The sequence below is a fragment of the Molothrus ater genome, chromosome 1 (genome assembly GCF_012460135.2).
Source record: "Molothrus ater isolate BHLD 08-10-18 breed brown headed cowbird chromosome 1, BPBGC_Mater_1.1, whole genome shotgun sequence".
Classification (NCBI taxonomy): Eukaryota; Metazoa; Chordata; class Aves; order Passeriformes; family Icteridae; genus Molothrus; species Molothrus ater.
Window position 1 is genome coordinate 45,096,534 of NC_050478.2, and position 25,046 is coordinate 45,121,579.

The window sequence follows — 25,046 nt, forward strand, 5'->3', positions numbered from 1 at the left end:
GTTTCCATCTACTCTGATTACATTGAGTTGAGTTAGCGATTTGTGTGCAAGGATTCAGATAGGGTTTATGAGTAAAAGTGTATTTGTTGTTTTCATTGTCTCCTAAAAGGCTTATGCTTGCATAGAAACACTTGATTTTCTTTTAGTGAAACTGGGTTCATGGCTGTTTCAGTCTGCCAGGCCCTCACAGAAACTCAGTTTTCAGATGAAATGGTAGCCCTTTATTCTTGTTTGTAGTTATTATCATTATGTATAGCTGATAGATGCAAATGGGAATTTACACAATGATTTGTGTAATGGCACAAAAATGTCATTAAACTTACCAGAAAGAGTGAAAACATGAGCAGTAAAGAATAACAAAATTTAATGCAGCATCTATTAAATAATAATAGTAGTACCTGTCAATTTTTTTTTTCATGGCTGCTAATGCATTTTTTAATTTGTCAGTCCATGAAAGAGGTATATTCTCCTCACAAATAGTTTGCTGCCACTCTCTGAAAAGCCCAACACAAAAGTCAAGCAGCCTTTTATTAACAGAAACCACAAAGTGCAGCAGTGTTAGGTACCATTATCTCTGCATGTGCACAGGAATTAACAGCTCTAACCTCTATAGATAATCCACCCACTCATTTAAAGGAGACTGGAAAGCTAAAAAAGGGGTTACAGACGTATCTGAGCCCAGCTGTAATACAGTCAATACTCTCAAGAAACAATATGTATTCAAAAAACAGATTTAGCTAATGCAGAATGAGACCCTGGAGTTGCCAGGGCATCTCATGACTTTCATCTGTGCTAGCAGACCTAGCAAAAAGATCTTTAAGTTGCTGCCATGTGTGATTCTATGAAGCCTGGTATTTTTTGGGGATGAAGAGGAGTTGTCATATTGCTGTTGTCAATACAGATTCTTTAGATTAACTAGTGGTGCTTCCCATGGGTGTATCTGTGCACTGCTACTCCAATAAAGCTGCTAAGCAGTTAAAGCTGAGCAGATCTATTTAAGAAGCCCCCAGAGGACTGATGTGTGTCCTGCTGCACAGTGAAGTCTGTCAGTACAGCAGTGAGGAGGAAGTGTGGGAAAATCCACCGCTCTGGAGTGCCGGCCTCCCTCACTGCTCCACTAGATTTTATATACACATCTGTAAGCTCATTTAAACAAGGATAACAAATTCTTGTCTGTACAAGACTGATCTGCTCAAATGTCTGCATAGAATGGGATTTTCTTCTTTTCCTTGCAGATTTGATCTCAAGGTAAATCGTGTTCAGTCTTCCTCAACACTGCTAGAGTAAGCCCACACCCCTAGTGCAGAGCTGTAATCCTAAACCAGGCTTTGGTAGATGAGAGCTGTACCAATTTCTGGAGGTACCAATTAAATAAATGAAGGTCATTCAAGTAAAGAGGGGTTCCATTAATTAGCTTAGACTAGATACCTAGCTATAAATAGCTCAGGTTTAATGAGGTGTATCTTCACTAAACTGTAGTCTCATAAAATACAAGCATACAGTTTAGCTGGGCTTTCTACCCTGTATATCACATAAATTATTATTGTTTCTTTCTTGGGTACAAATTGATGGACTGATTGATTCAGCAACAGATTTCAGGGGTTTTTTAATAGTAGTTTAGTGACTTGTGAGTATTGGTCATTTGGCAGATTGTTGGTTGGGGTGTAATACTGATATCTCTAATGAATTGTGGAGTGAAGTGCAAGAAACATCTGAAGAAAACTTCTCTTGCAAGTTGAGGAAACAAAGTTATGATGGAGATTCATTTAAGAGGTGAAATACAGCAGTCTCTTACATGTATATAAGAGAAAGTCATATTATAAAACTGAAGTGAAAACACACTGGTTTGAAATCTTGTTTTTGATCATTGAACAGCTTTTTAGCAGAAAAAGCTTTTTATTTTGCTGAAGCTGATTGTTTGGGAAAAAAGTTTCAGCATAAACCCATGGTTCCCCTTCCATTGTAACTCTCAAATTTTTATTGTTCCTTCAAATCCTGATTTTCTAAAAGGGTCTTCTGCATCCTGAAGGTGAACTATAAAGGAATAATTTAGTTGTATAATTGATTGAATTGCAAATAACTGCTGACAAAAATTGTCCAGAACACTGTGAAAGTGCTGAACACTCCAGTATAGTTTACTGTATGAAAGATGAGAACTGACATTATGAACATGATGTGTCAATCCATTAAAAGCAGTTTGGTGGGTAGGGTTTGTGAGGGAGTAGGCAGAATTAATATTTCCTGTGAGAACTGGAGGTAATTGGTTCATCCCTGAACAGTGCTGCTACAGCTGCTTCTGTTTATGTACTTCCAAATGATTGGAAGACAGAACACAGATTTTAGTCTCTCCAGCAGTGTCTGGTCTTGTCACAGTATGAGAACCTAAGGCAGATAGGAATAATTTCCCCTCTGAGAATTGCTCCAAATCATCCTCCTAGGCCTGCTGAGATGTGCCTACCAGTCTGGTCCCAGGCTGAATTCTTCATAGCCACCTTCTGGGTGGTTTTGCACAACTATGTTCCATTTCAAAATATCTGTCACTTTTAAACCTACCTAATACCATCTTATTTCATGGACTTGGCTGAAGCACCAAACAAGCTAGTGATTCAAAACTTTCTCTCAGCAGTCATCAGGGAGAGAACACTTCCAGAAGGCAGCAAATGCTATAGGTGGAACAGGTTGCTCTGGGAGGTGCCTGTCTCTCTCCAGGGACTGTAGTGCAAATCAGGGCAAAATGGGTCCACATCAGACAGCACAGATCCAGAAAATGAATTGATACATACCTGGGGATTAGTTTTTAGAACAACTATGAGATGGTCTCAGAATTTGTCAGCAAGGGCTGACAAAACTATCCCCCTTTCCGCCTTATTAAATGCTGGGCAAAGATTTTGCTTTTTATCTCTTCAGCTTCCAAGGGGACTTGTGGCCGAGTCTGTAGCACCCACTGTATTTAACTGACCCTTTAGGGTTTCCCAACTTTAAGGATCCAAGACTCAGAACAGAAGGTGCTCCTGAAGACTGAACTTGTTCCACAGAGGTTGGCATTTGGAAAAAAAAAATTATCTCTGTAGAGGATCTACTTATGCAAATAATCACTGGGAAAGCTGACAATTTAAGCCACATCATGTAACAGAAGAGGAGTTTTTCAAAACTTGTTTCCAGCAGTTTTTAAGAATAACATGGATAATGCTCAAGACCAAGCAGTCAGGGAATGAAAGCACAGCTTTCAACTGAAAGGTCAACACAACTGCCAGGTTACAGGTTATTTCATTCCCATACCACACTTTGATCTGCACTGTGCCTGCAAGGGATGGCAGTGCTGGAAATACTGGCATGTATTATTAGTTGCACACAGATACATAGTGATTTTCAGTTCCTTTTTAGATAACATGAAAGTTAGAAGTAATGATGAATATAATCCAGCAAGTGTTGGTTTACATTCCTTTTTTATCAGAACGCTTAGTGTGCTTTCTTTCTAGCTTCCCTGCAGAGTGATCATACCTATATTTTCTAGAAAGCTAGAAAAATATATCTAGAACTAAAATATAGCTAGAACTTTTTCTCTCTAAGCCTACACAGAATTTTATATGGTTTTTCTAATGTCTTTGTAGGATTTTGATGATTTATCAGAAACAGATGTAAGCAATGAGGATCAGCACCATGATGTCAAGCCTGAACTTATGGAGGACGAGCTTAAATCCAGGTTATTTCAGCTTGCCGCTAAAATGAGTGACAAGGAAACATCATCTGGTGAAGAACAAGAGTCAGAACCTGGAATAGATCTGGAAAACCAGAAGGAGAGTTTGTCCTCAGAGGAAAATGGCAGAAGTATCCAGGAAGAGTTAAAGAAGGTAAGTGGTAGTTAGAAAGGAGTGGGAATAGTATTGTAAGAGTTAGAATGCAAAAAGAGAAAATTCTGCCTAGAAAACTGAACACAGTTGCTTAAAAGAAACCTGAAGTCCTTTCTACTGGGCTGAGCCTGAATCTCTTGTGCAGATAAAAATAAATGTGTGTTTTCCTCTCTGTGAGGAACAGAAAGCCTACAGCATCAGTTCCAAGCAGGGAACTTAGCCTGTGCAACAAAACTGTTAACTGGGTGATATTAATGGAATTATGTCAACTTATATTAACTAAAAATGGACTTGCACTTTTGGATTTTAAAAGCATATCCAGTTTTTCTTTTTTGTCCTTGCTAACCAGTTCAAGTGGGTTTTTTCCATCCTTTTAGTTACTCCTCTCTTTGTAGTATTATCTAGTTCATGTTGATGGCATGGATTCTTCTTTTGCATCTCTATAAAAATATTTAGTGTTTCTTTAAAGCTTTCCAACCCTGTTGCCCTGTCAGCAAATAGGCTTCTGAGAGTAGTAACATTTTCTAATGAAACCGGAAATTTGGTGTCAGTTCTAATAGTGCCCAAGATCCTTCATTTGTGCCATTTCACCCTTACAATTTAGATACCAGATTTCAGTGTCACTCACAGGATTTACCACCTCCTTTCTTCCCTTTCTACCTCTGAATTTCTCTTCAGATCGTGTGGTTTGCTTGAATTTAGTGCTAGAGGAGCCCAGTGGTGCCCCTTGCTAGTCAAGCACTCTAATTCTTTAGATCCACTTAGGCTTATTCTAGTTTGCTGCATATCTTGACTTGCCTTATGGAGTGTTGTGTGCACAGCAGCTCAGCTTTGACAAGGAATATGGACAACTCTCTAAAGGAAATCTATTTGTTGTAATTTGAAAGGTGTTTTGTTTAAATTCTATAAAGAGCTAATACACTGGGAGGTGAAAACAGGATTGAGTAATCCAGGCAGACAATAGAGGTGCTGTCCAAGAATGGTATTGCAAAAGCCAGTGCCCATCTGGAGCTGAATGTGTCCAGAGACACAAAGGGGAAAAAAGTGTTCTACAGGTCTATCAGCCACAAAAGGCAGATAAGGGAAAGCTGGGCTCACTACTGCAGTGATCTGGTGACACAGAACGTGGAAAAGTCTATTACCCAACATTGTTTTCACCTCAGTTTATGGGTAAGATTTTCCCTCAAGAATCCCAGGCCCCTGAGACCTATGGGAAAGCCTGGAGCAGTGAAGGCTTATCCTTGGTAGAGGAGTATCAGGTTAGCAAACATTTCAAAAACTGGGATCTGCACATGTGCATGGTGTCTGATGGGGATGCACTTCCAAGACCTGAGGGAACTGGCCTATGTAATTGTGAGGTTCATCTTTGAAAGATCATGGCAATCTGAGACATTCAGAGCTATGAATATTGTTTATTTTGGCTTTAACAAGACTTTTAGCAGTCAAGTGCAAAGGGAAATGCAAGTCCTGCATGTGGGAAGTGATTATTTTATGCACCTCTGTTCAGTATTGGTGAGACCATTTTTGGAGTGCTGTGTCCTCTTTTGGACTCCCCAGTACAAGGTACACATGGACACACTGAAGTGAGTCCTGTGAAGGACCACAGGGATGATTAAAAAACTGGGGCATCTGTCCTATGAGGAGAGGCTGAGAGAGCTGGAATTGTCTATCCAAGAAGAGAAGGTTTGGGAGAATCTCTTCAATGTGTTTAAATATCTGACAGGGAAGAGCGGGGAGAGTTTGTTGTGGGAAATGGAACTCTTTCCTCTGATAGGAAAGGAAGCAGTGGGCACAAACTGAAATACAAAAAATCCCATCCAAATGAAAAGCTTTTTCCCTGTGTTGCTGTTTAAATACTGGAATAGGTCTCCCAGAAAGATTGTAAAGTCTGTGTCGTTGGATATAATCAAAATCTGACTGGACATTGGCCCTGGGTATGTGTTTTGAGCAGAAGAGTTGGACTAGGTGATCCCCTTACATTCCAAATATAAGGAGCATGTGACTCTTTGATTCTGAGTTATTTAGCCATGGACTACACAGGAGTGTAAATACCTTTGTTATCATGTGTGCAAATACCTCCATGATGTACACACAACCTTTCCAAAGAAATCACATCAAGGATTTATTGTCAGAGCTTGTTAGCAGCATTTAATTTATTTTTGTTTTGCCAAGACAAAACAGCAATATCCCGTTATTCAACAGCACATATAGGCTAGCTGGGTTTATAACATTATGCAAACGAAATCCAGAATTAAAGGCTGTAGAGAGGACTTTCTGAAATGCTCCTGTTTAGAGAACTGAGCACAGAAAATGATGAATGTATGTTTTTGGTGTACTTGCTCATCTGCATGCATCAACAAAGTATTATTGGTGGGTTTTTTCTCTCCAAATTTTGCTATTTCTTTCAAATTTGTATGTCAGTTATTTAAAATACAGCAAAGATTAATATATTTTTCCTCAATAAAATTTTCTTAAGTTTTAAAAAAGCAGGGCTTACCATGTTCGGTAAAAAAAGGAATGCTTGGAGTTCCTAATCCTTTATTTGATTTGGATAAAAAAGTTCTCTTCTTTAATGGTCGTAGTATATACTCTTTTTGTCTATTATAAAGAAACCAGAATACTCCAGTACTCTTCGTGGTCTGGAATTCAGTGGAATTGGCAGGGAAACCCTCTCCAGGTGTAGAGAAAGAAGCACACTGCTTTCATTCATATTCTTGACAAGCCTTTTAGTTGTCCTTAAAGGTATTTTTAAATCTTCTGACATGTGCCTTCTCTCTGAAAAGTTGGCTGGTCAACATCTTACCAGGAAATACTGAAGATGACAGTGTATAAAACTAGCTGGGGCTGTGGCAGTCTAAAATACAGACATACCCAAACTCATAAAAGATGCAATGTCTTTAGGATGAGTAGATGTCATGTGAAAGACAAGCATAGAAAACCTATTTTCAAGCAACCAGTGATTTTAGATGCTTTCAAATATAGAAGTCCCAATATACTGTCTCTTTAAAAAGCCTGATTGTTGGAGAATGCACATTTGTAGGGATTTACAGATCTTTCAGTCTAGCACACACCACTATTGGTCAGAGACAGTCTCCTGAGCTGGGCATCAGGTTTCAAATTAAATATACAGAAGCATTAGTTCTGCATTGTAGGAGCGATGGTGGGAAGGACGGTTGGGACAGATGGAGACGAGAGATCTCCAGAGCCAGGTCTTGGAACTTGGGGTTTATTGCAAAGGCCTTGGAGCAAGCACCAAAGAGGAGCCTGAAAGAGAGAGAGCAAGAGAGAGAGGGAAGAATAAGAGCAAAATGAGAAGAGGACAGAAGAAGAGTAAAAGAAGACGAAGTTCCCATTACAATACAATACATTTTCTTCTGTGCTGAATATTCTAATTCACACTAACCAATCTAGTACAAGATACAAATCCTATAGCATTTACATACAGCCCATAAAAATCATTACATTACTATACTGTGTTACATTTTAAACCCTAAAAACTACTCTGTGGACCACTTCTGCCAAGCTAGTAGGGTCTGCTCTGACCCTTGGACCTGTCTGCAAGCAGAGGATATTGTCTAATCAAAAGGGGATTACCTTCAGTGGCCATACTATTGTTTTCTGGTTGCTCAGTAACTAAGGCTTGGTATCTCAAAGCTTGCTTTCATTTCAATCTCGCTTATAGTTTCCATATACTCAAAATCCTTTGCCAGGCAATCATATTTATAAGGGTTTTGTGTTTCATCTTCACCAACACTGCACCATTAAAATGAGAGCTGGAGTGCCTAGATCCTGCTTTTTGTTCCTGATCATAAATACTATACTTTAGCCATCTTGCTTTTATTTTAGCCATGCTGCTTGTCTTTCTTGGTCTTTAATCTTCTGTTCTCATAAGCTTATTCTGGAGCACTTCAGCAACTTTAAATTGCTGGGAATTTTTAGTTCTTGTACACCTGACCATAGGATAAGACTTAAAAACATGTATTTTGTTTTTGAATCTCTGGAAATTAAGTACCTGGTGCTTATCTGACATTCAGCTGTCTAGACCTTTAAAAACCAGGATTTCTGTTTTAATAGAAACTGGGAATCTCATGTAATCACACATTAAACTGATGCTTTTAAAAGGGTATTTAGTATTATGATCTGAATCAGTGGTAAAAGTGGTATCCTTCATGGAGAGCTAGATGAAGCTGTTTGGCATTTATGGATTCTCAGTTCTCACTTATTGAGCTTTTGAATTGTATATCTGCCTTTAAGATGCAAATTTGAATATGATGACCTTTGAGCTAATTATTTAGTTCATCTGGGATACCTGAGGATTTAGATTGGTATTAACTAACACAAGTTAATTTGGGGACTTGGACTTAAATTTTCTTAAATTTTCAGCACCTTCATTTTCATTATCCCTCAGTTTGTGATTGCCTAAAATGGTCTTGTGGAGATTCATAGCTCTCATTTTAAAACAAACATAATCCTGCAGCAGACTTGTTTTTATGGAAAATATTTTGTGCTTCTTAAGCTACAGAAGTAATTAATGGTCTTTCTGGGGTATTCAGAGCCCTGAAAAGTCCATTTGTCTTAGTTGTGCAGTGAAAGGACATGGTTTTCACCAAAAGCCATGTTTAGGGTAGGGTTGGCCTTCAGGCCCTCTAAACTCCAGGTATGAGCAAACCAAAATTTGAATTGTGCAACTGTTGTCTTAGTGAAACATCTTGTCCCAGCACAGTGATTTGCACAATTCTTTCTGTCTTGCTCTTTTTTTTTTTTTTTTATTGATTGGTTAGTTTTTGCTTTATTCCACCAAACCCTAAATGAATGCCTAAAGAAAAAAAAGCAAAATGTAAATTCTCTTTGAAGTATCTTAATGGCACTGATCCTGAGAGTGGCAAGCATGATAAATGGTCTCCTCCATCCATTCTCCTTCTCTTTTAATTCTTTCATGAAGATAAATTGACTGGGTCTTTATTTCATGGTATATCCCAGAATTACATTCTAGAAGGCTATTTTGGCAGGCTGCAATTTGAATGCAGTCTATCCCTGTGACCACTTTATCAGAAACTATGGAGATTATGTTAAAAAACAGATTAGCCTCTGCCATTTTTTCAAATTGCCCACATAGCATGAAAATTGAAATAGTTGTTAAAACCTTACTTGTGGGTTTTTTTTGTCACCTTCTACTTAGCACTACAACTTTCTTAAGATATACCAATGAGCAAGCTAGTTAAACTTCCATAGTAATGTGGAGTTTCCCTCCTCTTTGCATTAGTTTGATGCAATGTGCCATGTGCTTAAGGAATTTCTTTAAATCTCTTTATGCATTTACTTCTGCTCAGAGAATCTTACAACCAAGGCTTAGTAACTTTGTTTAAATCCTGCTGTTGTCTGTTGCCATTACTACACGACACAATAGCTCTTCTCTGAATGACAGCCTCTAAGTGAGTTTGTTAAGTAGCACAGCGGGATCCTGTTTCCTAAGTGGAACCTCCCAAGTCTCTTGACAGTATGAATAACAGCATAAATCATCTTTTGATTAAATATTTATGCTTCCATCCTCTGGAAACATTTTATTCTTCTTAGGTTTTAAAAAGCTTTTTTTTGGGGAAAGCATGCACTACTAATAACATTTTCATGTTGGTTTTTGCCAGAGACCTAGTTCCTTTGTTTCAAGAATACCTCTTGCTTTTTTCACCAGGTAAATTAGCACTGCTCAACTACTGGCATAATGAGATTGAGACTTGTTGGAAAATCTGCCTGGCCTCTGTCTTTTTAGCAAGAAGAATAGCCAGTAGCTGTGCATGTGGTGCATGTTCCTGCAGAAGAGAGAGCCAGCTCCCTGGTGTGTGTGCTGGTGGCTGTGCCCAGGGCTGGCCTTGGAAGGGGTGGCCAGGGCTCAGTAAGGGAGGTCAGGCAAGCGTGGGGCTCACTGGACACAGTCACTGGAGAGACCTCTGCTTGCAGCCTTGATGGAGCTGGAGAATGTCAGTGGACATGCACATGCCAGTGAATCCCTCCTGTATAGCACAGACCTGTTGAAGCATCACGGCAGGGATGTCTGGGAGGCTGACACAGCAGCGCTGGAATATCAAGAGCCTGTGTCTCCTGGTGGCTGGACTTCTTTAGGCATTTGTGCTGGTGAAGGCCCTGTCCTCACAGAAGATGGTGTCGTAGTTTTTGTGATCATTATCTTGGAACTGCCTGAATTCCTGAGTATTTTGGCTGGTATCTTGGTTCAGGAAGGGGTTTATAGGAAACTGCCATCCAGCTTCATATGCCTAAAACCTTTAGAAGTAAAAGTTTACTCTCTGAATAAAAGTTTCTAAAGGAGAACCAGTGGATCACTTTGGCCAGAAAACATAGCAGCATAAGTACAGTAGCTTACTAAATTGCTGCTATTATGGTAGTAATGCTGAACACTGCAGTACAATGATATCTTCCTGGATTAACGGCTTGGAAGTTATTTGTGTATCTGTTGTTTCACAGTTTTGCATGCAAGATGCTCAGATTAATTCTTGTGTTTTCATAGATCATTGCTTTTAAAATTATGTTAATTATCTGGGCAGTCTCCCAAAGTCAAGGATTGAAAACTGAATGTGGACAGCATTGTAAAAAGTGATCTTCAAGGTTTATGAACTGCAGATAATCCATGCACAGGATTTTGAATGACAGCAGAGAAAAAAAAATGGGTTAGGGAAGGTGAAAAGCAGTATGAGACAATAATCTTCACATTGGGCTAATGGATCCAAAGTTTTAAGTTCTCAATTTGTCAAAGCAGTATATGTTCAAGTCAAGTATATGTTCAAGTCAAGTATATGTTCAGTTTTAAACTGAGGTTTAAGTGGTTTGCTGGACAAAATCCCCATTCAAGGTGTTTCTCCATTGTATTTGCTATTATTATTCAGTCTTTAGTATGAAATATCAGGCTGATCCTAAGTTTATTTTGTCAAAATCTGAGACTTCTGTTTCAAGCATCAAGTCCATGAACATTTATTTTTTTAAGTTTCCAAAGCAAGCAGGGTCGTTTGTGTACCTCCAATTCTGACACTTCCTGGGCTCAGTACAGTTGTGTAAATATGGATGTAGATAGACCATCTGAGATATCTTAGTGTCCCACAGAACCTTAAGCTGCTAGTCCAGAAGAAATGTGAATGTCCCAGGTCCATTTCATATCAGACAGTGTTGTTTCAAAATCCTCGCATACTCCAAGCTGTTTCAAATTGTACTTTGTCTACTGGTGTTTAAGCAACTGAATCAAAGCCCTGATGGATCTACTGCTGAAGGGCAGAAGAGGTGACATTTAGCTGCCTTCACATGGGGAATGCAGTATCTTTGTAAACAGCTTTTTTCTCATAGTCTCAGTTCTGACACCTGCCTGCATGCACACCCAAGCCAGCTCTTGTAGTGTGCATGCAAGGGAAATCTCCTTCAGTTCTCTCCTCGCCAAAGATTTATTTACTTAGGGAGAAAATAACCAAGCTATTCTACAGATACAGTTGCAGAAAAGCAGTGAACATAAGTGTAAACTGCTGGAACAAAATAGTGGGAAAAGAGACTATTTTTTACTACTATTTTGCCTTCTTTTGTAAACTGCCTCAAGACTTGGAAGTGAAAACTGAGGTCTTTCAGATCTAGCTGGAAGAGTTTCAGGGAAATGCTACTCCTCAGCTGGAAGATACTTCTGTCACAGCACAGCCAGCAGGGCAGCTGTGGTTTAGTCATTACTTCACCGCAAAACCAGTCAGTTCAGTTTAAACAGGCCTAAGGAAATTAGGGAGATTACTGTAAGCCTACTGGCTGGTCACTAGAGACTTGTACTATGAAGGGTTTTACTTGTTTGTTTTGGGACAGTGAGTCCAGCACCAAAGAGTAGGAAGTGATTTGGCACAAGACATCTTGCTTAACTTAGGCCAGGTGTTTCTCACATGGGCATCTGACTGTGGCATAAGTGAGGTACAGACTCTTTGGTAACTACTGTCCAAATTGCTACCATGTACACTCCAAAAGTGAAGATAGCTGGCTTTTCTTCTTTTTCTTAACACTGCTGCAAAAGTGTTTTTCCATTCCTAGTGACACTTTTTGTGGTGGTAGAAATAGTATTTTCCCTCTGATTCATTTTATAAACAATTGTGTGTGATTTGCAATTTCTGTCTCAATGAAGTCTGTTAGTCTAAATCTCATAAATAAGATTAAATTAGGCATTGATTTATTTTAAATATTTTAGTAATAAATGTAAAATTGAAATTTTATGCTATTTTAGTTTCTTTAGTAGTTTCTTTATCCTTGCTGTTTATCCTAAACTTCCCTGTAAGTCTGAACCTATATAGTTGTTAACCTCTGTAGCTGTTAATATAACTTTTCTGCCTTTTTATTTAATTGCTTTCCCACTATCTAGGAAAAACAAAAGGCTTTTGATCTTCATTTAAAGCTGCAGTTTTTATCCACTGTATTGCAGCAGGTGAGAAAGCTTTGTTTTGTTTGTGTCTTCTTACATCTCTTATGTAGTAAGAGATGCATTAACGTGATATTGAGGGTTTCCACATTTGCCAATCAACATTCTTAAACCCAGAATGTTTTCTTGGAAATATCAGGCCTGAAAAATCATACCTTTTGGCCACAATCAATAATCATTGCAGAAAATTATTTTATAATCACAGTTAACATGTGGAGCAGACTGGCTCCCTTGTTTGGCCTTGTGATGAAAATTTGGTTTTGTCAGTAAAGAAGAACAGAAGACAAAGATAAGGTGTACGAACTTTCTATTCTCATGTACTCACCTATATTAAGAAATTTGGAAGGGAGTTTTACTGACCATAGTGATCTTCAAAAATCTTTCTAAGTTCTCAATTTAAAAAATAATTAAAACCCTTAATTCATTGTACAGTAAGTAGATATTTTCTCACTTTGCTGCTAGTGACTGTTGCTTATGATTCTTTTAGGCAGAAAGAGGCTTTTATATTCTGTGCTATTTAAATCTCAGCTTATGAGGATCACATATTAAAAAATATTTTCATTATATTCCCTGAGCAAATATATGCTTATCTTATATTTCAAAATACCTGCTATTTTTAGTATGTCATACATCATTCTCTCAGTTATAAAATAAGAATCACTTTTTTGTGTTAGAAGTTGATGCTTAATTTAACAAGACACTTGTTTCATTTTTTTCTTTTTTCCTTGCTCATAATTTTGTCCTATGAGTTTTAATCATCTTTTAATTATTTTGATTTTATTTAGTAAAAATATCAATGGTAACATTAAAGAAGAAGTGTTTTTCCAGTTGTGTAATGTCATCAGTATGTGTCCATTGTATATCAGAATCCTGTGTGGATTTTTAGATGGAAATATTTTAATTTCCAACTTAGCCTATAATATTTCACCTCTTGAAAAATCACTTCCGTTCTCATTATTAGAGGCAACTTGTCTCTAGAAATAAGGCATTAAATATTAATAAGCATAACATCTGTAACTATATTAGGACAGTGGATTGGATTAGTAAAATGTAATATTCAGCATTACCTAGCACAGTCAAAAAGAGAGACTTTATTTCTCTGTGTTATACTTTGGAGACTATCAGTAGAATAATAGCTCTCAGCCTGTAAGATAATTTGGCTTTCTTTTTCTAAAGGAATGCCCATAAATGAAGATATTGATGATAAAGGTCAAGGCAGGTAGTCTTAAACTTGAAGAGAAGAGTAATTCTTTGATATCACAGATTACCATGGTATACTTGTCTGCCATCAAACAGCCACACAAAATTTAGCCTTTTTTTTCCCCACAATTTTCATGGTAATGAGTAGTTAGGGCTCACTTTTGGGCCAAAGATCGTTTGAAGGTCAGGGTTGGCAACTGCCATAGATAGTTGGGCATTGATGGCTCTTTTCTTCCCACACTGTGACTTGTGTCCCAGATTTCGCTAGCCTGTGAAGACTTTCGTTGGGCTTTTCAGGGCCTTCTCAAAACTCTACAATGAACATTGAACTTCTCAGTGAACTCCAGTAGGGTGGGGAGATGAAGGAGACAGGTTTGAGGTTTGATTTTGTTTTCACCCAGCTTGAATTCAGTCAGGTTGCTCTGAAAGGATGAGTTAATCAGTGGCAAAGCAAAACTTATCTTCTCCCCAGCTCCCCTTAACTCCCTATAAATCCCTATAAAAGAGGGATATCGACTGTGACTCAGTGCATGATATAACGCCTTGACACTGGAGCTAAAAATGATTGCACCACAAGTCATCGAGGATGTGGTCAATACTGCCAGGACTGCTAGTGATGGAAAGGTGTTCTTGCTCTACTTCTTGATCTAGCTGTTGATGTCACTGTTCTCTGTTGAATTGCAGGTCACCCCCTTCCACGGTCTTTAAAAGAGCCTAATGATGGCATCGTAGTGGCAGGAGAAAAGAAAACAATAATGGCTGAGTACAATGGGCAAAAAAAAATAGTGCTAGTGATAGAAAACTGAACTATTTTAAGAGCATCAAAAATAAAAGTCATAATGTTCATGCAAAGGAAAAGATGTGAAAATGTCACAGGCTGCTGAGATGCATAATACACTTAAAGCTCACCTGCTCTTAGCAGTTTGGGTACTTAATATTGCTTCAGTTTTATCATCCTGTTTTCCTTCTATTACATGTGCCAGAATGCAAATACTGGTCTACAAAGCACTTTCCAGTGTAGGATGCTTGAGATAAACAACACAGTAAATATTGTCAGCATCAACAGGGAAAGGGAAAGGGAAAGGGAAAGGGAAAGGGAAAGGGAAAGGGAAAGGAAAGGAAAGGGAAGGAAAGGAAAGGAAAGGAAAGGAAAGGAAAGGAAAGGAAAGGAAAGGAAAGGAAAGGAAAGGAAAGGAAAGGAAAGGAAAGGAAAGGAAAGGAAAGGAAAGGAAAGGAAAGGAAAGGAAAGGAAAGGAAAGGAAAGGAAAGGAAAGGAAAAAGGGACAACAGAAGGAAAGGGAATTGGCTAACAGTCAGCAAGACCACTTTATCTTTAGACCACTGAAACATAACAGGAGTAATTTCCATCTGACAAACAGAAATGACAGTAATGAAGTTTTACAAGCTATTTGTTATATTCAGTGCAAACATGTATCTATGCTTGCATACATGCACATTTTTAGCATTTTATTGGTTTTAAGACTCAACCACAAAGAACTCAGAGAAATCAAGAATGTTCTTTTGACTTTGTTCTTAACATTTGGTGACCATGGGTATTAATTATCATAAAAAAGATAAATGCATGTTTTCCTCATTCCATTAGATGCTTAGTCTCACATTCAATAAAAAAAAGATTCTTATAACTATTAGAAACATTCATACTTGGTCTGCTGCATGGATTTGATTTGGTAGTGGTGGTGTTAATTCAGAAGTAGGGTAGCACAGCTGAAATCCGAAGCATCCCAGAGTTTCAAGAAGAATGGTTGCACTTAGCTTTCCTGTGCTGGATATTCATACCAGAGATTGCTTTCTACATCTACCACATCCATATTAGTTCTCTGACTTGCTTGACAAGACAACATTCTGTGTCATGGCATGACAGCTGTCCCTGTGAGTCACTTAGAGGTGTAAGCAATGACCTTTCCTGCAAGGGCAAGATAAATCAGATAACCAAGAGGTGTTTGGTGCAATTTGAAATCCACCTACCAGGATGATCTTGATGTGTCTGTGTCTGTGAATTCCAGATGATTTTTATATGGTCTTGTAAATGCTCAGTTTGACATGGGTGGTCAGGGAAGGGAGAGGCTTGTGAAGTACTAAAACCCTGAAACACATTTTATTTTTTTATTATTGTTTTTTTTAATTTATTTTGGGTTTTTCCCATTACACATGTTAAATAATTGTATCTAGAGTACCTTACTATATTTGCAAACTGACCATTTAGGAACATGAGCTGTTTTAACAGATTTGGATAGTTGCTCAAAAGGAGGGTAAAACATACAGAAAACCATTACCTGAGTATCCAGCTTTTTACAAATCACATTTCTGCACCTATGGAGGATTAGAGTGGACATTTGGAAGCATTTCTTCACTGTGAGGTTGCTCAAACATTGGCTTCCTAGTGAGGTGGTTAGTGCCCAACCCTGTCAGTGTCTAAGAAGCATTTGCACAATGTTCTTTAACGACATGCTTTAACTTTTGGTCAGCCCTGAACTAGTCAGGTTCGACTAGCTGGACTAAGTGAGCATTCATCACCTTCCAAAAGAAAAGTTATTCTATTCTATTCTATTCTATTCTATTCTATTCTATTCTATTCTATTCTATTCTTTCCTGTTGAACTACTTTTCCCTTATCCATTACCTATTAAGAAGCTGGGGTATTTTTCACGTAAAATCTTTATTTCACAAAGGTATCTATCACAGACAATTTTACCTGGAAAACAGAAAAAATATTTTATAGGAATTGGTCTGTGAAAAATGCCAATAGGGATTATCATATTGTGGTATAAAAAAAACTTTTTCTAATTTAATTTAATTTTTTTTAATTCATCATTAACTACAAAGGATAATAAAAAATTTAAGAAATAATGAACACTAAAGTGAGGCTACAGTTCTTGAAATGGAGAACATACATCATTGAATATGATGAAGAATATAGAGTGTCTGGCCTTCACCCTTTTTTGTTCACTACTCACAGAATATAAGAACTAGGTACTTGTAGAAGTAAATAATACACGAAAGTAGCATTGATTTTTCTCTTCTTTCCTATAAAATTATTGATCTGATTTTAACCTAATTGGCACTTGTGAAAATAAATGGAAAAAAAACAGTAGGCTTTTCATGGGGTTCAAGTATTTGTTCTCAGTAAGAGTCCCAGGCCTGCTGGTTTGGGGCTGTGTTGGCTGTCCTAACAAGCTAAAGATCGAGTGCTGTAGCATACTGTATTTGCTTTGTTCTTCTTCTCTTTAATCTCTCATTCTAATTATTTCTTGTAATTCAGATAGTAATAGTGCTAAAGATGCCTTAATGTATTGATACACAACAATTGAGCATGTACTGCTAAAAATGTAGCTTTTCAGTACAAGTCTTACCTAACATAAGAATGGACAGCTGATTAAAGGAAAGAAATAATGAAAGTAGGTTTCCAATTTACCCCATCAGAAATTGTGGGAATCAAAAGAACATTATTTCTCCTGTATCCTGCCTATAGACATTTTTAATGAGTTATACTCTCCAGTACCATAGAATTTACTGTATAGAATCCAAAGACTGTCCATTTCCTCAGTACTGATCTGCAGATACTTTGTGAGAAAATTTAAAGACAGGTGAGCCCCTAATTCACATGCATAAATATTTGCAGGTTTGAGGAATGAATTAAATTTTGGTTTAAATTTTTCCACACTTTCTTTTAGGCAAAGCAACTGTAAAGGTATTGCACATATATTATTAGGTGACAGTATTTTTATTGGCTTCAACAAGCTTTGGCTTAGTCTCCAAGCTGTATAGTTTGGATGTTGAGCTTGGTGCTTGAAGGTACATCTGGTGAAATTTTTTTCCTTCATCAGAGGAAGGTCCTGAAGCTTAAAGCTATGTGAGAATCATAAGAATCAGGACAGTTAATTACAAATTACAAGTAAGGAACATTGATAAAAAGGTTTTCAGCTGTTTTTAAAAAATCTATAAAACTGCATGCTTTTCCTTGGTATTTGATATAATTTATTCCATATTAAAAAAGAGGTAAATTGAAATTAAAAAAAAAAAAAGGATACAAGTGTTTTCACAATTATCGTCAATCTTTGTTTATTTGGGATGATCATTTAGTTCATAGTAATCATTTTAGTAAAATGCTATCCTTACAGGGCTGCTGAAGATTGCTTTTCCATGTTTGCATCCACAATGAAATGGCTCTTGTGGATACAGATGTAGATGATTGCATATCTCTTTGCCAGTATCCAAAAAGGAAAATTGTGTTTTAAACATGTTTAAAACACTTTTGCAAAACCAGTTTTATGTAGCTCATGTAGGGTTTAAAGCTGGATGTTGTGTGCTCCTTTGGGATAAGATTTGGATCATCCCTCCAGTAGAATTCTGTTGTAGAAGAATTGCATGTGTATGTTACTTTGCATGCTGTAGCAGTGTGGGTATGTGAGCAAGGGAAAGAGGAAAAGGCAAAACAATTCCAATTCCATTACATGGTTCTTGTGTCTGTTTGCAGCAGAGAGCCATGGATATGGTTTTAACATGGCTAAAGCTGTGGCTAGTAGAAGGTGATTTATATCTTATCCCTCTCTGCTAATTTAATGCTGTTTTTTTCTCTGTTCTTGTAACAAAATAGAAGTACTCTGCTGTCTCTCTCTGCAACATATCTACAGAAGTCCTGAAAGTCATCAATGCCACTGAAGAGCTGATAGCAGAATCCACCGATCCCTGTGACTTCCCAGATGACGTTCAGGACAGAGGGAGAGGAGCCCTCCCACTGGGCACAGATCCTGTCAGACTTGATGAGCAGCTCACCACGCTGGAAGAAAATGTAAGGAGATGAATCAGTATGTGAAAGTCACGTGTGTGTGTGAGTGCACCTGTTTGTGTGCACCAGCTGGAAGGGGAAAGCACATGGGGCAGCATCAGTGGATGTTCAAAATTAATTTGGGGTATTTAAACAAATACACAAATAGAAAAAAATTGGTGTTTCAACACTGCTTAACGGTGTCAGTGGGGGGTTTTTAATATGTACTTTAAATATAGAGGGGAGGAGGAATTGGTTGCTTTGGGGTTTAGAAGCTCTATCTCAAAAGCTCATTTATGCCCTCCATGCCTCTGTGGCAGTGTGGCTATGCCACACCTGGCTGAAGCCACACATCTCCCAGTCTCAGCACCACCTCATCACTCCAAGGACAGGTGGAAAAAGCATTATTTTTCCAGTCACACAGAGAAGTGGAAAAGCTCTTCTTCCCCATTAGATCTCCCGCACACCGTGCTGAGCACCCAGGAAGCTGGAGCTGCCTCCTGTACTGTTAGAAAGAGCAGGCTGGAGAATCTTAATTAAACAAACATTTGTTTGGTGACATCCAAATCATCCATCCTTTTTCATGAATACCTGTCATCTGCAGGGGAAAGTACAATGCTGAATCACAGAAGGAAGTCACTACTCATTGGAAATTTTTGTGAATCCAATTAATGGAGTTGGTAAACTTTTAACTTTCTCTTCTTCCCACATTTAAGTGCTCTTTCCCTTCATTAGGAGCTCTTAAAATCTCATTGCAATCTGCACTGTCCCGTTACATCATCCTGTTCAATTCAAGAAAATAAATCCTGGTTTTCTTTAGCCCCAAGAAAATTTTCAGACAGAATCTCCTCTTAGAGGATAAAATCAGTTTCCTCCACAGAAACACATTTCCACCGCAGCCCCAGACTAAGAACTGGGTGGAAAATACTCTAAGGCACTAAAAGCCAGTCCTGGCACAAGACTCTCATGAAATAGTAAGGTATCCTAAAGGTCCAAACACCACAGAATTCATCTGGTAGGGGAGTGAATATAGAATAAAAATCCAAGTGCATGCTGGACCACATCTTCAGAAGAACTAAGAAATTCTGCAGGACAAAGGGCAGTTTGGGGAAATCTGCTCCCACTTTTTTTTTTTTTTTTTTTTTTTTTTTCCCTGTGGAGAACTGTGTTGTAAACTATCTAAGGTGCATGGTTTTTTTTTCCCAATTGCACTTTGATAATCCCTCCCAGCAATGTGGAGCCTTGGCATCTGTGGTGCTGTGGCCTCAAATGATTCATTTGGGCCAAACATTTCTCACTGAGCAGACACTGGACACAGAGGCAGAGCATTTCTTGCTTTGGCTTTGCCCTCACTGCAGCATCTCTGCTTTAGCATCTCCCAGTTCCCTGCAGAATTCACAAGGTACTCAGCACAGCTTTGCTGTGTCCCCACAGAACATCTTTCTTTGTCCCACACAGGACATGAAGTAGATGACAAAAACTTCACAGTTTGAAGGTTTCACCATTACGCTCCATGGTAAAGAGCCTTTAGAAATCCAGGAAGCCATAACTTTTTCCATTTCAGCTGGGGCCATATCTACATGAACCACATCCTCTTTTCAGCAACTTCTGCAAGAGGATCTGGGTGTTTATAAACACTTTGTTCATCTTTGCTCTCTCTAGCCTTTTGAAGACTGTGCATGCAACAATGTGGAGAATGTAGGGCCATCTGTACCAGCAAAAGGTTGGGGTTTTGTGGAAGTTGTGCATACCTAAATGACAGTAAATAAGTCCCCACAATCTAAATATGAATGTATGAATTAGGGCATCATTTAGGGTAGACCTGCAAGGACACCATTGCTGTTTGGAAGTGTAACAATTGTCCAGGTGAAGGGAACATTCTTTAGAAAAATATTTTCTTTAGCTCCAGCTGGAAAATGTTCATTAACATTTCACAAATGTAGGGGGTGATTGAGTTACAGAAACACTGATGACCTTTCTTTCCCACATTTTTCTATCAGTCCCATTTTCTTCAGATTTTCAACCCCCTCTTAAAAATGACATCTTATTTTGCAGAGATTTTTGCCACAGCACTTAAAATGCATCTTTTCTTTAACTTTCTAAAGATATTGCTGTTCAAAATGTTCTATTTCTTTCTTCTTTAAGCTTTTAGATGTGACAGGGAAATCTAAAAAAACTGTCTTTTAATCTGAACTGGCTGTGGTATGTCATACTTAAAAGATGTATCATTTAAATGAAGAGTAAGAATAATTAAACCACACAAAAGCAGGAGCATTTCTATTTAAATCATCATGTTAACTTTATGGACTGCCTTGTATCCCCAGGTACTTCAGCAAAAATTTTACATCAGATCACTAATTTCTTTTTGGTATGTTTTTCAGATATTTCATTCCTGCAGTTAGAAAGTATTCTTACAAGATGCAGTTTGTACAGATGTAGTGATTTTGTTTCTTAGCAAAGTCACATGCATGAAAAAAACCTATCTACAACTGACACAAAGAAAAAATAAAACTATTTCAAGCAATTAAGAAACAATAATGAAATAGAAAAGGAATAAAAAGTAAACAAACTTCAATCTGGTCATTCTCCACCATTTTGATCCATAAAGTCACAGCATTGCCATAAATTATTTGAATATCTCTTATGCCAAAGGACTGAATGATCCAGGAATTGTGGGCAGATATAATGACTGGAGTAGAAGATGTATGAAATGAAGGTATTGGCTCAAGGATCTCCTTCAGATCCAATTTGCTTGACCTTTGAACCCTGAAGTCAGCCACAGCCATGTTTAATTCATCCTAGGTTTGTAACAAGCTGGTCTTTACTACTATTGCAATGGGGGAAATCAGAATATATATTTCATTTCCACTGTGCTGTTACCAGCCTCATGGAAACAAGTCTCTTGGCAAAGGAGTAAATGGGCAGAAAGTGCAGTATTTTCATGTGGTTCTGCACAATTTTAAGCACAGATCTCAAAAGCTAATGCTTGAAAATTACCCTCTTCTATAAACCAGTGACCTCCATGTACCTTAGGGGGGTTGTGAAATAAAAGAAACAATAAAACACAGTGTATCATTAATTAGTGCTCTGAAGGCCTGAATGGGAAATGAAACCTTTTGCTGTAGTTATAGACACCAGAGGTGGGCCAAAATAGTAAGTTGTTCATTTTTAGGGAAGAACTCTGAATTATAAAGTCAGTAATTCTCTCTTATGTGGCCCAAATAAGCCTGTTGATCCTCCACAGATTCACTCAAAGGCCCAGGAGGTGGGAAGGTTTTGCCTGCTGCCTGTTTGGTTGAGAGCAGGATGGGATGGAAAATTGTTATACATATGAGCACATTTACTCCATAGGAAGTTAATAACTATTTGCTGCTGAACAGTTATTCATGCAGTTTTTAGTGCCAGAAGGCATCAAGTGGGTTAAAGAAACACAGCTTTATATGAGGTGTGATCTGTTGACTTCCCTTTGCAGACTTTTAGGGTATTACGCGATTGAATGTCAATAATAAAAAAGCAAACTTTTCAACTTTTTTCTTCACTAATCAATCTGGAACAAATCTGGTTTGGAATACCATTGTAGCCCCTATGATATCTGTAATGCAGCCACCTCGTTCGTCCCTTCTCTTTGTGGATGTGTGTTTTTCAGATTATTTCCCCATGACTTTCCTTTGCCAGGTAAATCTCCCTGTGGTGGGCTAGCAAGCAGGGAAGCTTGCAGGCATGATGGAAAATGCAGTCTGCTCAAACCTGCATGCCCACAAACCAGGAATCACTGACACCTGTCCCCACTTTGGCCCTGCAGGTGTACCTGACAGCCAGCACGGTGTATGGGCTGGAGGGGCAGCTAAACAACCTGGAGGACGCCGCACGCAAGATCAACAGCGTTACTGAGGAATCTGAGCTGGCCGATCTGGAGGATCAGGTGGCCACAGCAGCTGCCCAGGTTCATCATGCAGAGCTTCAGGTGAGGACAGCAGCTCCTCTCGACCTGCAGGTTTCACACTGCTTTGCCTAACACCCACCTCAGCATACGCACTTTGAATATTCTTTTTGTACTGCCGTAGTCTGGTGATCCAAGGATGCTGACTGCATCACAAGCTGAGCAGAGCGTAACTGAGCTGTGTAACTCAGCCCAGCCAGATGTACTGTATTTCTTTGTTTCTTCCCTCGGCTTGGTTTGGACTTGGCACTGCAGTGCCTCTTACTGCAGTACTAATGCTGGAGTGCTCCTTGCTGCCAGGCAGCTCCCATGGTACGCTGTGTGTCATGTGCATGGCCCCAGTCAGACAGCACATAGAGTCTGTGGCAGTTTGTCTAATCAGCACTTTCCAAAAGATGCCACTGTTGGCAGCTTTCTACCAGCAAAGGCCAGCAGCAGCCACAGGCTGAGCCAAGGACAGAGCCTAGGGCTTGCATGCCTGTATGGGATTTAGGTGCTAAGCAGCACACATCCCAGCCAAAGGCAAGAACTCTTGTGCACGGTGATCTAGCACCACTCTAGCAGGATCCAGAAAGGCTGGGGCTCAGAATACATTGCAATCTGGTGCTAAAAGCTGAACAAGATAATGCTGCCAGACCTCAAAGAGCTGACACTGCTTGCAGCTCACTGCCCAATCTGTACCCAGCAAGATGCCCTGACCTGACTCTGTGAGGGTTTAACAGGAAGTACCTCGTGATTTTACTCAGTGGAAGCATGCTCAACTCAGGACTGAGCAAAGATCTGAGAGCCTGACATGTCTCTGATGTCAGAAGTGCTTGGCAAACTGGCAGTGGTGTTTTGTTGGCTTTGGTCATTATTTTAGGGTAAATCTATTAATGGGGGTGAGAGGGAGGAGGAGAGAGGCTTAAACTATGCAAGGAGGCCAATGGAAGATCTTCTGCAGAGTGAAGCCAACTGTGGCTTCTGGTGTCATTGTGAATCAGCTGTTGGGTTAAATGTCTGACTTCTCTGACTCTTCTTTCTCTTTTGTCAATACTTGTCTCCAATACTCTCAATATCAGACTGCTTTTCCCTGGCAATTTGTTTTCCATTCAGTCTTTTTATATAGTGTATGCCTGCATTTATGCATGCTTGTGTTTAATATGCATATACATTTGAACTATAAATATTTAAGATCAAGTGTTTAGATTTTGAGACACAGGATGTACTTTGCACATGTATGAAATTAATTTTGAGTTAGGAAATGTGTCCCACAAAGTCACTGTTTGAATGTAGCCCTTTAAAAACATAGCTTGAATGAATTTGGGATTATGCAGCTAAAGGTAATCAGGAGATAGCAGATGCAGGTTTTCTGTCCTCCATTCTTTTTTTCCTCAAAAGGAGTAAAATGCCTCTTCCTTGGAGTCACAAGGTAGGTTGGATTGTTCTTTTACTCCATCTTTACTAACAAATTATGTCCCTTTTAATGTCAGGACTAAAGAATGCAGGAAAGTGTCAGAATTGCTGAAGAAGTTAGCCATCTGTTAATGTTTTCTTATTAAAAAGGATTTTACTGGGGGAGGGTTATTATTTCAGTAGTGGCATCCACAGTAATTTTAAAACTTCTTTTCCCCCCTCCCCATCTGTCTGTCTCTCTCTTTTATTTTCTTTGAAGATTTCAGATATTGAGAGCAGAATATCAGCTCTCACTGTTGCAGGCTTGAACGTGGCTCCCTGTGTTCGCCTGACAAGGAAACGGGATCAAAAGCAAACAAACCAGGTGCCAGAACATTATGTAGTATTCAAAAAATACATTGGGGAAATCTTGCCTCTTTCTCTATAATGGAATTGAGTAATGCATGTATGTTGTTTACAGATGCATACAATAGACACATCAAGACAGCAGAGGAGAAAACTTCCAGCTCCACCAATAAAAGGTGCGCCTAAAATGTTCTGTAAATGAGAGGGACTCTCTTTGTAAGATTCAATATAATGTACAGGTCAGCAAAGTAGGGAAAAGTTATGAAATGAACAGAGAAAGCCTAATAGACTGTCCCATCCTCCTCATTTTCCATGTACTTGAATTATATAAAATACCCCTTTGTCACATTTAAAAGCATCACCACTTTCTCTTCAGTGAAAGTTGTGACAGTGACAAGTAAACAAGAGCAGAGGCAGAAGGCTGGAAAAAGCAGATGAGGAATGCTCAATACTTGGCCTGCAAGAGGGGTGCTGCTGCTGCAGCATGGCTGGGCTCCACACAGCATGGCTGCCACCCTCCACAACACACCACTTCCTTAAAGTCTGTATTTGCTGATTTCAGTCTGTATGAAATGGCTCAGCAATATTCCTGGTATGTCAGAGGATGCCTGTGAAATGTCTTTATAAAATCAAGTGACTTTTTTCTTTCATGATTTTTTGTGGATTTTGGCTGGTTTTTTGATTTTTTTTAACTCTGCAGTGCATTATCTCTGAAAATTCTAGGGTTTTGTTCACTGCACTATTCTTTTGTAATTCCACTGATTGACATGGCCTCAAACTTTAATTTATCTGGAGTAGCACAGCCTGCTGGTTTTAATTTAAATTAAATCCAACTTTCCTCATACATCTTAGGGGAAGTTTTGTCTCTCTGGAAGCTGTGACACTTCAGAAGTATTTTTATATCTGCTTCAATCTCTTATGTGAAAAATCTCCCCTTTTGTATTTTTCCCAGGTGAAAAAATAGATGGCTCTCCAGTTACCACTGTCAGAACGTTTAACAGAAACTTCATGCTTCAAGGATCTCTAACACAAAGAATTAAAGAAAGGAAAAGCACTGCCAAGGACTTAATGGTAAACAAATGTTTTT

The 25,046-nt window shown here is 38.7% G+C and overlaps 1 protein-coding gene across 1 annotated transcript in view; it reads left to right on the forward strand.

The window, feature by feature from the left end:
• Window positions 1-25,046, forward strand: part of MYRIP (myosin VIIA and Rab interacting protein) — a 207,314-nt gene that overhangs the window by 178,804 nt on the left and 3,464 nt on the right. Inside the window, 7 exon segments of the mRNA XM_036404897.2 lie at window positions 3,612-3,851; window positions 12,238-12,300; window positions 18,109-18,303; window positions 22,082-22,243; window positions 23,874-23,978; window positions 24,075-24,135; window positions 24,912-25,030. Coding sequence (XP_036260790.1) covers window positions 3,612-3,851; window positions 12,238-12,300; window positions 18,109-18,303; window positions 22,082-22,243; window positions 23,874-23,978; window positions 24,075-24,135; window positions 24,912-25,030 — 945 coding nt within the window.